General features: G+C 46.6%; 1 protein-coding gene across 3 annotated transcripts in view; it reads left to right on the plus strand.

Moving 5' to 3' along the window:
• KCNH1 (potassium voltage-gated channel subfamily H member 1) overlaps nt 1–15,984 on the plus strand; it is a 331,725-nt gene that overhangs the window by 247,874 nt on the left and 67,867 nt on the right. For all 3 annotated transcript variants that reach the window (XM_074322079.2, XM_074322080.2, XM_074322081.2), the window contains one exon: nt 7,298–7,494. In XM_074322079.2, the coding sequence (XP_074178180.1) occupies nt 7,298–7,494 (197 nt within the window). The remainder of the gene's footprint in view (nt 1–7,297; nt 7,495–15,984) is intronic.

Below are 15,984 nucleotides of genomic sequence, written 5' to 3' on the forward strand. Positions count from 1 at the left end.
TCAGATAAGACCTGGCACTTAAAGCTAAGCCTTCATTCCTAGTATATTTTCACCGCTTGGACGGGAAGGCAAATTGATGAGATTTCCATTACATCTGTCTGTCTTTGATGTACGTGCTGACTTCCCGATACTGTAGCAGATGAAGCAGCGGTTGCCAATGCCAGAAGCATTTGTTTGTTTATTTATTTATTTACTCCGTGAGAACAAGAAGAAGGGCTTTGTAGCTTCACTACATATAAGAAAAGGCAAAAATTACAAGGCGTCCAAACTTTGCTTCCCTTCGCTTCCCCACGATCTCTGCAAATCCAAGGGAAACAGCCATCAGTGCATGTGAGGGAGTTACCTATTCCACGACCAGCTTGAAGGCGGGGACTTCAGCACCTCTGGGATGAGGCACATAGTGTGGACCTGGAGCAGGGTCCCTGGCCAGTGTTTGGCCTGGCACATGGTGAGTTCTCAGCAGATCCTGGCTCCCTGGTCCACAGCCAGGGCTGGGCTGGGGAGCGGGTGGGTATTGCTGAGGTGTTTAGCTCAGGTCTCTGGAGCTTTTGCTCTGAATATGCTTCCATTGCCTCCTTCATCATGTCACTACTCAGTCTGTCAGATGCATGGAAGCCGGTACTTTTTCCTGGAACAGGTGAAAAAGGCAGGTGTGTATCCGCCTGCCCCTTACAGCTCAAGACATTGCCCTGCCCCACTCAACCGTGGACTCCTGAATTGGCTAGGCTGTGGATTCAATTGCTTCCACCAAAACCCAGTAACAATTATTTAAAAAAAAAAAAAGTTTAAGCAAGACAGAAAAGACAAAAGCTTATTAGATAAGACAGAAGCATGTTTTTCTCTCACAACAGTCCAGGTATGAGAGCTGGGATGGGCACCCAGCCTCCGTCTAGCCTCTTGCTTCATCCTAACCAGGTTGTCACCTTGGCCTCCTGGCCCAAGAGAACACACATCCTTGTTCCAGGTAGGGGGAGGTGAGGAGAGGGGCAGGACAGAGCGTGCCCCAGAAGCTGCCCACATCCCTTCTGCACCCCTCCCCTTAACCAGCACGTGGACAAAGAGCCACACGTAGCTGCACTGCAGTTTTATGCTAGTTCTTTTTGTGCTGAGCTAAAACTCATGGGTTCTAGGACCATAAGAAGAAAGAACTGGTTTTAGAGAACAGCTGGATTCCTAGGCCATAGTTCCCTAAGGTCAAAGCTATCTCCAATTGATCTTTTTTCTCATCACCTTGCATCTTCCTAAATGTTGACCGAAGAGGAAGGCTTCTCAAAGGAGGGGATGCAGAGGACAGCCGAGTGGGAGCAATGCAGAGCCTCTCCCAGCACGGGGGCCACATGGCGGTCTGTGGAAATCCTGTGAGGTCACGGGCCGTCATTTCATCTCTCTGGAGCTCATGTTCCTCTCTTTCAAGCAGGGCTGATGATTCCTGTGGAATCTGCTTCACAGAGCTGTTAAAAGAATCCTGCTTTTATTGTGGCTACTGTTTAATGAGCACCACTGTGTTTCAAGCACAGTGCTTAGTGCTTTGTTCACGTCATTTCATGTCAACCTTACAATAGCTGAGTGAATTGAGACTGGGAGAGTTCTAGTGAGATGCCCAGTGCTGTGGGTTTATTTATCCATTCAACAATCATCGAGTGCTTGCTGTGTGCCAGAGACACTGCTGGGAAGGCAGCAATTACAGGCATGATGAGTATTTACAGAGAGCAGAGGGCATATGTCATGGGGAACTGCCCTGGTCAAGGGGTCAGGGATGTTCGGGTGTCTTTCAAAGCAGAAGCAGCAGTTATTCAGACCAAGGAGCTGGGTAGAGTGTGAGAGCCAATGCTGGGAAGGCCCTGAGGTGAGAGAGGAGCTGGTCTTGGCAGGACTCTAAGAACCCCAGTGTGACTGGAGGGCAGAGAGTGAGGGAGAGAAACTGGCAGAGGCCAGCTCAAGCCCCAGCAAGATGAACCTGAACTTGCAGCCATCTTATCTGGCCCTGAAGCTTGTGTTGAGAGAGTGGATGATAACATACTTGGAACATGAGCTGGGGCGGTACCAGGGAGGAGGAGATGTCGGTGAATTTCCTTTGTGTCTTAGACGTGTCTCTAACAACCAGGAAAGGGCCTAGATTGAACATGCCTGGCACACACGAGCTGTCCGTGTACATCACTGTCCTTCCCAAAGCATCCGGTTCTGTGCGTGTGCACACGGTCTGCTCAGGGCTTGCCTGGGATGATCCATCCACCCCTGTTCTACGTCTCATAAGCAAAATTACTCCCACGGCCAGGAGAGAGAACAGCTGTTCCTGAGTCTCTCTCAGCTATGCCAGGGTCTCTGCAGTCACATTTCACCATCCTGATGAAGTGAGTGACAAGGTCCCTCCAGCCCTGAAATGGCTTGAGGACAAAGGACGCCCCGATGGCCCAGAGAAGAGGAATAAAGGCACTGAGGTGGGCTGAGGGGCTGGCCGTCCCCACACCCTACATCCTGGCACCTCTCTCAGCACTGCCAAGTGGAGCTCCCAACAGGATACTGAGTCCGGGACTCAAGCTGGTATAGCACGCGCTGTGTACAGAATATGGACGGTGCATCGGGGAGTTTGCAGCTGACTGAGGAGACCAGGCGCTTTCCCCACAGGATTACAAATACCCCGGCAACACGCATTTCTACAGCTCAGTGAAAGAGCAGATAATCCACTCTACAGGGTTTTCCAGAGGCAGAACCTTTCGTCCTGCTGAGGGGCCGTATCCCGTGCCTCTGGGCCTTGGCACATGCAGTTCCGTCCCTGGAATCATCCGTGTGCTACATCTTTATGCTGGTTAACGAACTCACCCTTCAGGTCTCAGCTCAGAGAGCACACCTTCCTGAAAGCCTCTCGCTACTCCTTGCACTGAGCTGGATACCCCTCCTGCACTCACCCCTACCTTAGATCCCCTCATGTCATGTGCCCCTGAGTCTCTCTCTCTCACTACGTTGCGTCTGTCATTCCACTGCTGTACCTCAGCCCCCAGAACAGCGAGTGCCAAAAGCTGCAGGGATGACTGAATGGGTTCTTTCTAATGGGTTTGGGTCTAGAAATGGTTGCTGACTTGAGCAGCAGGTAATGATTTTAACTGCAGAGTGGCGTTTTGCTCAGTACAGACCACCCCTGTGAGTGGTCCTCATAAGAGCACATAATAGGGAATAATGAGAAGAAGCAGTTGGATGTTTTACTTTTGCCCTTTGCCCTCTGGCCTGCCAAGCTCACTCAGAGCCTGTCTTTGAATACACAGGGCCTTTTCTGGGGAGTTCCAAATTTGGTTGTCAGTTTCATTACTCCTGGAGCCAGTTTCAGAGCAGAATTTCTGCTCTGCAACTCTTTAACGTTCCACTAGGCTGCTTGACCCTCCTTAAACCCTCCCAACCCTCCATTCCCACCTTCCTCCACGTTCAGCCTCGGCCCTTGGTTGAATCAGATTATCTATCTACAGGGTCTTGGTTTTCTCCTTTCTGTGCCCCTTGCAGACATCTCCCCTCCCCCTCCCTGTACCACCTCAGCCCTGTGACCCACCTCCCACCTATGTTTTCTCTTCAGTCCCACATTCGTAGCCCATAAGGTTGTTTATGGCCGCTGCGGAAGTGGAGGTACAGCTACACGTCATTGGGAAGGGGCGGGGGGAGGGATAATTATCCCAGGGATGCTTGCTAAGGGTTTTGATTAGACTGCCTTTCCTTACTTCTCTCTTTTTTGTTTTTACTTTACTTTTACTTTACTCCTTTCCTTGTCTCAGAACGTCCGCTTAGAATGTATTTTAGAAACTTGGAACGTTAGGTTTTAACAGTCTGCACCCAGTGCCTTGGTGTAATAAATAAATCAATAAGCCAATTGCCTCAAGTAGTTTGATTGCTGCATGTACTGAGGTACCTTTTGTTCTTCAGTGAATGATTATTTCACACTTGGGAACAAGAGATGAGTGTGGGTGTAGGGCTTGTCCTTGCCTCTGATTCGCAAGCTGACCTGGGAAGTCATTTCCAGTGATGTGTGTACCTTACTAGCAGCCGCCAAATGCTCTCTATCCTTCCCTTTGACAGTGTTCCCGAGTTATATGTGTCATAAATACATTTCTCACTTACCAGAACAGTCTCCGGTTTGTTTGGAATCTGACAGGTCCCTTGACACCACATTCTTAAATCTCACTAACATAATTTATATCCAAAATGCTGCCTTGACAGGAAAAGAAAGATTGCATGATTTCCAATTCGGGTTGGAAATCAGATCCAAGTTATGACAACACTGAGACTTTCTAGACCCTACAGATTAATCATGATTATCCTAGTGTGAAATACTTTTTGGGGTAGGAACTACCCTCCATTTATTGTTTCTGTCAAAATCTTTAATTGGAAAACTTTTTGCAATGGGCATGTTGTCATTTCTAAAGATGCACTTACTTAGTTCGTGATTGTTTCAACCACGGTCTACTTGTACTTTATTGTAAGCCGTACACATGCCCCTGAACAGTTGTCTGTAAACTGAATTTTTACAGATAAATTCATATGCTAAATACACATGAGAAGCTATTATTTTACTTTCTGTGTTCTTTTGTAATTAGAAAAATAATTCCCAAATTCGTTTGAGAAGTGTAATGCTCAGAGGCTAGATCTTGTTTAAATGAAGTAATTTTAAGAATCAGGCAAGATTGCCAATGCACTTCTGCTCGCAATTGTTCTGGCTTAATTATGTCCCAGTACATCCCAATAGGAGACGGCAAATTTTGTAAATTCTGCATTTCTCATTGATACTCAAAATGCTCGCACAGGAAAACTGCCCTTTAGAGCCTCGCCTTGCTCTTTCTTGTCTCATTCTTTCAGGGAAGAAAGTGGGGTGCCAGCTCAGAGCTGGGACTATGACATGTTCTACTGGAGTATTAGGTAACTTATGAAGTAATTTCTCACGGGCCTCTCAGCCTCGAGCTGTATGATCGTGTGTGTTCTGGTTATCTATTTCTGTGTAGAAACCACCCCTCCGGTTAGTAGCTTAAGAAATGCATTATTGTTTCTCACACTTCTGTGGATTTTCACTCGGTGGGTTAGTTCTCTCTTGGGTGTCCCACATATGGTTGCAGTCCAGTGGTGGCTGGGGCTGCAGTCATCTGACGACTCGACTGGGCTGGGTGGTCACGATGGCTCATTTACATGACTTCCAGATGCTGGCTGCCAGCTGAGAGCTCAGCTGGCTGTCCACCAGAGAGCACTTAATATGTGATTTCTTGTGTGGCTTGTTCTTCTCAAAACATGGTGGTTGGGTTCCAAGAGAGGACATCTACAGAGTAAATGTTCCGGAGACTCAGGCAGAAGCTTCAAGGCTCCCTATGACCTTGCTTCAGAAATCCCAGCACTTCACTTCTGCCACATTTGTGTTGGTCAAAGCAAGGGACTAAGGTCGGTCCAGATTCAAGGGAAAGGGAATTCAGCTTTGCCTCTTGAGTTGCAGTATACAGACGCGGTCCATGTCTTGACTATCTGCCATGATGTGTGTCAGAAGAAGAGCATTCTCTAAAGGCATGAGATTACATACATAAGCAAGGCAGCAGAGGCATTGTAGTGCAGTATACGGTAGGTTATGGAAGGATTAATAGGTACGAATGCATTGGTCAGCCTTGGTGGGTAGAGCTCAGTAATAGGGAGCACACACCGAATGAGCCCATCTCCCTGGAAGCCAGGTCGCATCCCACAGAGGGAAACATTCCCGTCCATTGGCCCCAGGCCTAAATTAGCAGACTCATATGACAGATGATTGAACCACACACGTGGTAAGGGAATTTAAGGAACCCAGTTTCTAAGGCATAGCTACCTTTACTGAAAAGTTCCCACCAGCATGTATCTTACTTATATTGAGTCAGTAAAACCATCTTCATGAATTAGAACTATATGTTACTTCCCAAACACGTAGAGAACTGTGCAGTGATATGTCTAGTACACTTGTTTTTCAGCTCTCATGGTGGGAGTGCTCAGAGAAGTCTATGCCTGTGGAATATCTTATCTCCTTGGATCCGCACCTTCGGGTGTTTGAGAAAAGGTTAAGTTCTCGCTAGGTGCTTGAAAGTCTAATTGCCTCCTTAGTCATGGTGATCGTACTGAGTCACAGATACCTGGTTCCAGCCACAGAGTATGACTGAGGTGGGTAGAGGGCTGGCAACTGTCCTGAGGGCTGTGGGAACTGCTTTTCACCCTTGTAGTATTGTTCTCTCTCCCTGGATATGCTTCTCAGGCTCCCTGGGGATTCGAATTTGTGTTTATCCCTGGTGAAAATTTAGAGGCAAGATAAGCAACGTTTCAAGCTATGTACAGCCAGAGGCTGTGCAGGCAATGAATTAGGCCTTGTATTAGACATATGTGAAAGTGGTGGTCTCTGGGTAAAGTAAGAATATCCCTAGATATGAAAAGCAGATATTTAGAGGAGGTTGATAGAAGTTTGACCCAGAAGATGGCTATGTGGGATTAACACTCTATTGATTTATGAAATACACTCTTGTGGAATGCTAGGCATAGAGAATGCTGGAGATGCCATTTATATAAGGCCCATATTTTTATGCTGCCAAGAGGGCAATTAGCAAGGGTGAGGAATACGGAGGAGGCATGGGAGAGAGGGAGAGGCCTGGGCACCGTACAAACGTGAACCTCAGGGCAGCGGACTGGGCATGGGCCGGGGTGGACGTCACTCTTGCCTGACTTCTTCCACGTAGAGCAAGCATCCTAAACAGAGGAGACCTCTCCTGTTCTTCAGCTCCGATGAAGAGTCCACACCATCCCCGTGACAGCCCACTAGTCACCTCTCCGTCGGTCACACTAATGTAGACCCACAGTTTGCCTTCCTTCCTCACTTCCCTCTAGACTGTAAATACAGACAGAGCTCCTAGTGTGTGCCAGGTACTGTGTTGGCTGGAGGGATAAAACCCGTGAACGCTCATGTTGGGAGATACACAATAAACAAGCAAACAAGGAAATATTATTACAGATTATGCTTGGTATTTCCCCAGAATGGGGGTGTGATAAAGAATCACAGGGGCTTTCCACTTTGGTAAGAATGTTCAAGAAATAACATTAATGATCCCGATGTCATTGGTTAAACCTTGACATGTGTTATGTGTTATTTTTTAAGTTTCTCAAATTGCATGTTGGTAAGGTTCCAATTAAAATCAGTGTTGCCTTTTCTGAGCCCAGGCTGCAGAATGCTGAATGGATGACAATTGTGGGGAGCAGGGGGAAGGTAGCCTGGGTGGCCGGATCCCTCCTGGCTGACACTTTCCTCATCACCACTTTCTCTCCTTAGGGAAAGGAGATGTGTTTGGAGATGTGTTCTGGAAGGAAGCGACCCTTGCCCAGTCCTGTGCCAACGTTAGGGCCTTGACCTACTGTGACCTGCATGTGATCAAACGGGACGCCCTGCAGAAAGTGCTGGAATTCTACACGGCCTTCTCCCACTCCTTCTCCAGGAACCTCATTCTCACCTACAACTTGAGGAAGAGGGTGAGCTGGCAGTTTCAGTTTCTTCTCTACCAAGCCCAGTCCCTGCGCACTTGGGATAACCAGGGAACAGGAAAGTCCTTTTGTGGTTTATTTCAGTGGAACACTTGGTTCTAGAGAGGTTGTATTTATTGCTTGGTCTTCAGAACTTTTGCTATAAAATGAAGGAGACAGGCATGTTGCTAGATTAAAAGATAGATCAAGGCTGGTATTCGTGAGTGTGTCTTTGGGCTTTGCCCCCATCAATATCTAGACCTGCTGGCATTTTGAAAAGATGAATAAGTCAACCAAATGGCTGTGTGGGATCACATAATTAATGTAAACTGAGTTCTCCCTGGTGACTGGGACCCACTGAGTGGTGTGAGGACATCAGCCAGCTGGTAATACAGTTTTTTAAAAACATACGAAAATGATTTCGTTGCCTCCAGAAAATAAGAAAGATACGGAATCTGATGGCCTAGAGAATATTTTGTATACAACTGCCAATGTCACTGGTCGAGAAATATTAGTAGTTTTAAGAACCTAAAGATTTCTCATTGAAGCTGTTTCTTGTGCCCTCAGATCATCAAAATTCTCCATCTGACTCTGTGAGGATTAAAATGTTTGTCTCGTACGCTAGGTTTTCGTGTTTGATTTTCTTATACTTTGTCTCTTTCAGTTAAATGAGTAACAAGGTAGCTCTGGACCTACTGAAATCGTCTGGAAGGATTGTCAGAGGATCCTTCCAAAAATGACCTCATAGTCTTTTCCCCAAAACCATTCCTCGTCTCATGGTCCCTGTTGCTATTCACATTGTCTGTACTTCCCTGGGGTTCCAAGCTAGAAACCCGGCACTATTGTTCATACTTCTCCCTCTCCCACACCTCAGGTTACTCATCAAATCCTGTGGGTTCCAGCTAGGCTTTCAAACCTGAGTCCACACGGTGCTTCCACCTTCAGGAGTCTCCCTGAGCTCTCAGAGCACAGCAGCTCTGGTACAGACCCTCCCCATGTCCCAGACCGAGCAGCTGGCTCCAAACACACCCTCCTGCCTTGTCTGTCCTCAGTGCAGTGCTTTCTCCTTTGGCCATGTGAGCGACCTTAAAAACGAATTGGATCATGTCACTCCCCTCTGTAAAGATTTTCTGCTCCTTCCCTGACTACAGAATAATGTCTGTACGCTTTAGCATGGCTCATATGGTTTTCCATATCTGGCCCAAACATGACCCCCAAACCCCAGCCTCTGTCACTCTTCCCATGGCCTGGACATCCTGCCATGAGACCTTCACACAGTTCTGCAGGCACGCGACCCCCTTTCAGAGTATTGTACCTCTGCATATGGCTTCCTGGGCCTAGAATTCTTTTCCCTCCTTCTCTGTGTGGCAAATGCCTGATGACTCTTAAGATTCTAATAAAATCTTTATTTGTTCATTCATGAAACCCTTGGCAGACCAACTGAACTAGGCCGATGTATAAAACTGAGTAGCACCCAGTTCCCTATCTCCAGGAACCCAACGTCTAATAGAGAAGACCGCCACAGGAAGGGTAGTGCAGTACGTGACGCTACATGCAATGAGTGTGATTTGTACAAAGGATTGTGGGAGCTTAAAGAAGGAGGGCAGCTAAAGGGGGAGCTGGGGAAAAAGAGTCTGTGGGTGATACCTGAGCTTACAGGATGAGTTTTCTCCCAAAATGAGGGAGAGCAGGTGTTTCAGTTAGAGGGGCAGTTTGAACAAAGAAAGGCACAGAGAAAGGAAACAGCCTTTTGTCTTCCAAGTCCCTTCTGCAAGGTTCCAAAGACCTGTCATTGGGTTACCCCAACAGCATGCTTCCACCTGTGTGAAATCCCTTGAATTGCGTTGCCTTATGAGTCTCTGCTCAGAGACTGGGGAGGGCAGGGTCTTGGTGTCCCAGGACCCAACCCAGTACCGAGAATGAATAAACATTTGGGGACGGCAAAGAGTAAGTGATGGGATATCCAGACTTCCGTTTCCACAACATAAAATGTGAGGTTGCGGCGAGATGATTTTTATGGTTCTGTGATGTGAAAGCTGGTCCTATAAATTCCAGTGGGGCCTGGGCAGTGATGGAGAAGGGAACAGTTCCAGTTCTTCCCTGTTTATCTCAGAACACGGATAAGCTTGCTGGTGATACTTTCAGTCAAGTGGTTTCTCTTAAAGTCTATTTTTTGATTGATTCCTTCTTCTTATGAAAGCAAGTTGATTATAATCAGCTTTCAGTGTAGCTGGTAAGATAGATTGAAGAAAATGTGCAGTGTGGGTTATTTGAAGGAGTAATCATCTTGGAATAATTGTGGATCAAGTCTGCCTGAAAAAACAAGGGTGACAACAAAAACAACACCTCAGTGACTGGATTGTTGCCGTCAGTCCAGAATGATTGACAGCTCTGTAGAAAACAAGACTCAGGGGCCACATCTGTGAAGCGCTATTGTGGAGGAGCATTAGGCATGGTCTGTGTGGCTGGCTGTAGGTGCAAAGCTGCAGACAGTATAAGAAAGACCTCGGAAAAGCTCAGAGCTGATGACCTTTTCAATGCAATGAATGCAATAGGCAGCTTTGAATGATACCAAGTTCTTGTCCTGAAGGTATTTAGGGATCCCCTAGGTGCCCCTTGGAGTCATTTGGAGGAGACTTAGGTACCCACTGGACAGTCAAATCAACTGACCTTTAAATTTCCTGCTAATTTCAAATGCCAATGAGTCTGGTATGGATGCAAGAAAATTTTAGTGAGATGCTTTAGGTAAAGAGGTAGCCTTTCTTTTTCTTGGAAAAAAGAGGCTTGTCATTTTGGTATTGCCATTGTAACCTCTCCTTGCATCCTTCTGAGAATTAACTTATAGTTACGTGGGGCATAGGAGACAAGAACATTACATGCATGAATTATCCTTGTAGCTATTTTTTTTTTCTGGCAAAGTGAAGTGTATTCTTGTGGCTGTTTCTTTGTTGGCAAAATCGAGCGTGTTATTTCCAAAGATTCCTGAGAACACAATGCCTTTGACATCTGTTTGGGGAACTGTTTGATCTTGTAGATTTCCTCCTTTGTGCAGCAGCGGCTCTGAGCTGGAAGGTGCCTCAGTGGCCATGCAGTCTCTCTTCCATTTCGCCACCACCCACATTTCACAAATAGGACATTTTACAGAAAGTTCACAGAGCTGGGTTAGTAATGAAAGAATTGGAGCCAGAATGACTCTTCGACCAGGACTCCTGTTGCTTCTCACAACTTCATGGCCTGGCCTGGCCTCTGTTTTCTAAGCCTCATCCTTTTATTTCTAAACCCATGTGTATGAGCACCACCCAGCTCTCAGCAGTGCTCTTGGGACTCGACTCAGGAAGGGACCTGTTGCCTTCCTCTATTTCCTCCAAAGACACCTGAGGTCACAGGTGAGGATGAGGAGGCAGAACCTGGAGGCCAATCCAGTATTTCTACCTTTGGATTTCCTCGCCTGTGGGCTCTGACCCAGAGGAGACCTCGGTCTGCGTCCTGCTTCTACCACTTAGTGCTCTGCAAGTTACAAGTGCGTCCTCATCTGTAAAATGGGATGATGAAAAGTTCTATGTTGTAGGCTAATTGTGGAGATTAAATAAGATAATACTGGTAAAGCTCTTATACACAGGGTCTGGCACACAGTATATGCTCAGTTAAATTGTGGGTAATTATGATTTTGTTTTGTTCAATTGACACCCTGCTCTGTTCTACTCTACTCTTTATTACTTTCTGCCTTTTGGAAAATTAAAAAAGGCAGTCCCTTTGCCTTTGCTTATACTGGGTCCTTGCTCTGCTGAATATTCTGTGGGGCGGACTTTATCCCAGGGTTCTCTGTACCTCTTGCAGCAAAAGAAGGGCCAGCTGATCTAGAAAGGGACATGGTGCTGGCCTCACTGTCATTTTTAGCTCCTGCCACTGGAGAGGTCAGCACTAACCCACTGTTTTGGCCAGTTCCATCCATGGAGGAAAAATCAGGCTGTTTTGACATCTCAGGTCAGTCACCGGGGAGTCAGTTTTGCCAAGAGGAAAGCACAACATCTTGTTTCCTTGGAGGGAGGTGGCATGTAGTTGTTCATGAAAACAACGGGAGGTGGAGCTTTCCTCCCTCATCCCAGACCTGTGGCTCTCCTGGCATTTTCCTCCAGGCCCCCAGTCATCTTCTGTCTGCAATCAGAGCTTTGCCCTGTTAATAGTAACATTACCAACTCCAGATATTGTGCAAGCTATGTCAGAATGTTCATATGTGTTTTATGTCAGCTTACTAAACCCTCAGTCTGGTCTAATGACATCACAGAAGCAACCCCATTTCTCAAGGGAATAAACTAGGACCCAGCAGAGAAGAGAATCAGTTTTCCAAGGCCCCCTCCCCGCGCTGAGAAGTGGCAGATTCCGAACCTCGCACGGGGCCCTCCTCCTCAGTAGCATCACGTCCTGTGGTCCTGCGGTCGGCCTCCCTGAAATATGGCTCTCCGCTTTTCCCATGTGGGCATGTGTTGGCTCCTGCTTCTCCCAGCCTGTTGACTTTTCAGGGGTGGCACAGGTGGCCTCCAGAGTATTTCCAATGCCTTTCTCTACTCCCCAGCACACTCAGAACCTTGTACAGCAAAATCACAGGAACATCCCAGGTTGGGAGACATGAGAGGTGTCCCCTTATAGGGACAGGCACAGCACTGCTGCGGGTGCTGGGAAGGCATGACACACCCACTTTGTTTAGGCAGCTGGCCCCCCGGGCCATGATATCAGTGACTTACTAGACACACCACCAGCTTCTGGTTTGAATCCTGGTCTGACTACTGACTAGCTGTGTGTCCTTGGGCAAGTAGCTGAACTATTCTAAACCTCAGTTTCCTCATCTGGAACAAGGGTCTAATAAAAGTTTCTCCTAATTAGGTGCATTGAGAAGATCACATATATTAAAACAGCAAACATTAAAAGTGACATAGCACCTGTAGGAACCGTTCAATACATACGTATTTGTTTCCTTCTCGTCCTACTGCCCATCTCCTCCCTCCACCTTCAGCCTCCTCCACCCTTGGAGGTCTGAGTTCATGCTTTGCTTCCCTTTGCTTATCATAACCAGCTACTTTCTTTAATCGGTGTTTCACGTAGGCGCTACTTTCTTTTCAACTTGGATGAGGTTTCATTCCCTCCTGCTACCTACGAGCATGGGTCTTTCCACTCATCTTAGCGCAGTAGAGGAAACGTTCCACACTTAAATGGTGCCCCGCAGACAAGCAGGTAATTCACAGCAGCTAGTCATGGGATGATTGGCGTCCCATGGTAACTGGGAAGGTGGTTCTCATTTTCTGTGCACGGACCTTTATTTTTAAAGCTAATGTTGTTGTGTATTTGAGTATGTTTTGCACAGCGTTTGCTTATATTAATTTGTTCCACGATGGATTTTTCTTAGCTTGTTAAGGCCCCTCCCTTGGGAGGGAGCTGGGACTATGGTTACTGGTGCTTTCAAAGCAGGGGCCTCCTAATGCCTGTTTTCTAACGCTGAGGTTGCCATAGTGAACTGTTTTGAATACTGTATGTATATTTCTAGCCTGCTTTAACCAAAAGGAATTTTATTCTGGAGAAGAGTAGATCAAATCAACTCGGAAAGAGCTCTGCTAATAAGTGGCACTGGAAAGCCTTTCGGTTTTCTCCCTGAACAAATTCTTGTAGAAGGTTAATAAGATGGAGAGACCACAAAGCAAGGTGCTTAGAAATGCATCTCCTTCGCCACTCAATCATCACAGCCTAAATTTTTTAAATGATCTCTACATAGCCCATATTTTCCTTGTCATCCCTCCATAGTGGGGGCTTCTGTGGAATTAAAATAATCTATTAGACTGTCAAGCCATAAAGATAATAAAATCAGGGTGTTGGAATAGGGGTGGAGGAAGGAAACAATGTGAGTGATAAGATCATAATTCTTTCAGGACAACACAATATAAATCGAAGCCAAGTCCCTTTATCCTCAAGAGGATCAGAGAGTGGTGTTAGGGACCTGTGCAACCTTCCATGGATGCTCAGAGGTCCTCCCTAGACCCCAGAACATAGCAGAACCCCATCGTGATCCCGGGGGTGGGAGGTAACGCAAGTATTCCGTGCTTCGTTATGTATAAATCAACTTAAACTGCAGGTGGTCAGGCTATATCTGGCCATTTTTAAGGAAATGATTAAGTTCTGGAATGAGAATGGGCTTTAAGCAAGATCTTCACATCTGGGCTCCCCCCTTGCCAGCTGGGGGGTTAGGGGGAGATTGAACAAGTACAACTGTTCCTCTTCTGTGCAGTCGTACTGTCTACCCCAAAGGGTGGCTCTGGGGAAGGATGACCAGGTGCCAAGCACAGTGCCTCACGTGGAGCAGGTACTCAGTCGAGTTAGTGCCTTCCTATTATGTGTAGGAATGGCTCGTAGCGGAATCATAGGGAGGCAGTAGGGAGTGATGGTCAAACCTGTGGTCTCTAGAGTCAGAGTACTTGGGCTCAAATCCAGGCTCTCCTTCGTGACCTTCGGCCACTGACTTGACCTCTCTGGGCCCCCATCCATTCATTTATAAAACAGGGGCAGTAATAGTACCTCGGAAGGGGTGCTTTGACATAGCAAGTTCTCAGTATATGCGTTGCTGTCATTACTGTTATGGATGAGCTTAGCTTTTCTGGAAATGCAGCGATCCCATGGGGTGCTAAAAATTTTAAAAGAGGAGTAGGGGCTGAATTTTAACAACTAGAAATGTCTTCTGCAGCTGATTCCCAGATCTGTGCCTGGGCCCTTCAAGTAGCACCAGAGCAGCAGCCATTATCAGGGAGGTTCGGTGAAGAAAGGCGCTGTGGGACTCATCACAGATCTGATTTCCATTCACAGCAGAATGGATGCAGGGAACGGGCGAGTCCAACGTGGGGAAGGTGCTGGGGGAAGGAAGTTGTACTTTATCTTATCCACCGTGGTGTAGTGTTACACAGTGTGTTTCTCACAAGTTAGAAAAGATCTGACCTAGTTTAGAAGACTCGTGAGGCCAAGGCAGCCTTTTGGAGAGTAATGTACCTTCGTAATATTTTCTTAGAACTGTGTTTGACTCGTAATAAAGAGGGTCATGCTAAGGAGTTCAGGTCGAGCGTGGGTTCCGTCCTCAGTAAGCACGGTGGCTTCTTGGTTGGTGTCTTAGGTGGTTAGCCCAACGTTTTTCGCATGTATTTGGCCCCTGAACACTTTTTTGAATTATGCTGGTAAGTATCTATTATCTATTGTAATATAGCTGTTAATATCCATCAGAGCCAGGGTTTTGCAGAACAGCTTTAGGAAGCAAAGACTATGCTCTTTAATGTCTCCTCTGGCTCAGATGGTCGGGGACCTGTAGAATGGACAGATTTTGTCTGTGAAACATCAAGAAGCCGGTAGTGGGAATCTTACCCATTCAATCCTCAGTTAAATCCTGAACAGAGATTACTGGCCAAGTCTCCCTGCTCTCTGCATAGCTTCCTGAACTCAGCTTTCCCCTACCTGCCCCATGTGCCCAGTAGCCCTTCCATTTTCTGGTGAGCAGCCGGCCTTATGTTACCAAAGAATCTTTTGTCCTCATTTTGGCAGCACGTGAGCTCATAAAAGGCTGTGAAGGATGTTTTCTCCTTCGCTTCAAAGTCCCTTCTTGCAAGTTACTTTCTCGTTCTTTCGTTGGCTCAGTCAAATTTCATGTTCCTGCTATGTTTCTGTGCTTTCTTGTTCCTGCAGAAGTACTCCTTGCACTCTTAAAAATTGGCTCTTTGGTTTTGAGCATGTCCTTATAATTTTGCCAGTGAGTCATGGAGGTTTTCATTCCAGTCGGTGCTTTTATTAGGTTGGTGAAAAAGTAATTGCGATTTAAAAGGTTAAAAACAGTTGCAAAAACCACAGTTACTTTCACACCAACCTAATAGTAAGTGGAGAGTTGGGATTTGAACCCAGGCGGCCTGTCATAATAATAACTACCTTCGAAGATATTAGATTAATGGAAGCAAATGTTAGGTCAAGCCCTCCAAGGGGGCTGTGAACACGTGTACCCACAGCTCACACAAAAGTTCTCCCGGCCCAGATGTCCCTGCAGGCAGTTTCTGATAGAATGTGTGTCGTGGGCCCGCCCAATTTTGGTTTGCAGTGAGAACTACAAACGTCCTGGGTTGCAATTTGCTTGTTAATAGTGTCACATAATGGTCTTGTCCTGTCTGTCCTGAAATTAGACTTGTAGGTGACATTCTGAATCCACCGTAGGTCCCTGATGCCATATAGCTTCTCTTTAATCTCTCGTGTAGTGAGGCCTCCTGTCTGTTGATCCAATAAGCACTAGTCACCTTCTCTTTGCAGCTCTCATTCTACTTCCAATTCACTGCATTGTGTGCTTGTTTTGCTGTCTAGAAGCTCCAAGGGCTGGGCTTTGTCTGCCTCGTTCACCTGTCTGTCCTGATCAGCGCTCTTAGAGCTTGATACGAAGTAAGCATTCAGTACTTAGTGAATGAATGAATGAATGAACCAACAAATGGACCA

The sequence above is a fragment of the Rhinolophus sinicus genome, chromosome 11, assembly GCF_057876585.1.
Source record: "Rhinolophus sinicus isolate RSI-liver-muscle chromosome 11, RSI-T2T, whole genome shotgun sequence".
Taxonomy (NCBI): Eukaryota; Metazoa; Chordata; class Mammalia; order Chiroptera; family Rhinolophidae; genus Rhinolophus; species Rhinolophus sinicus.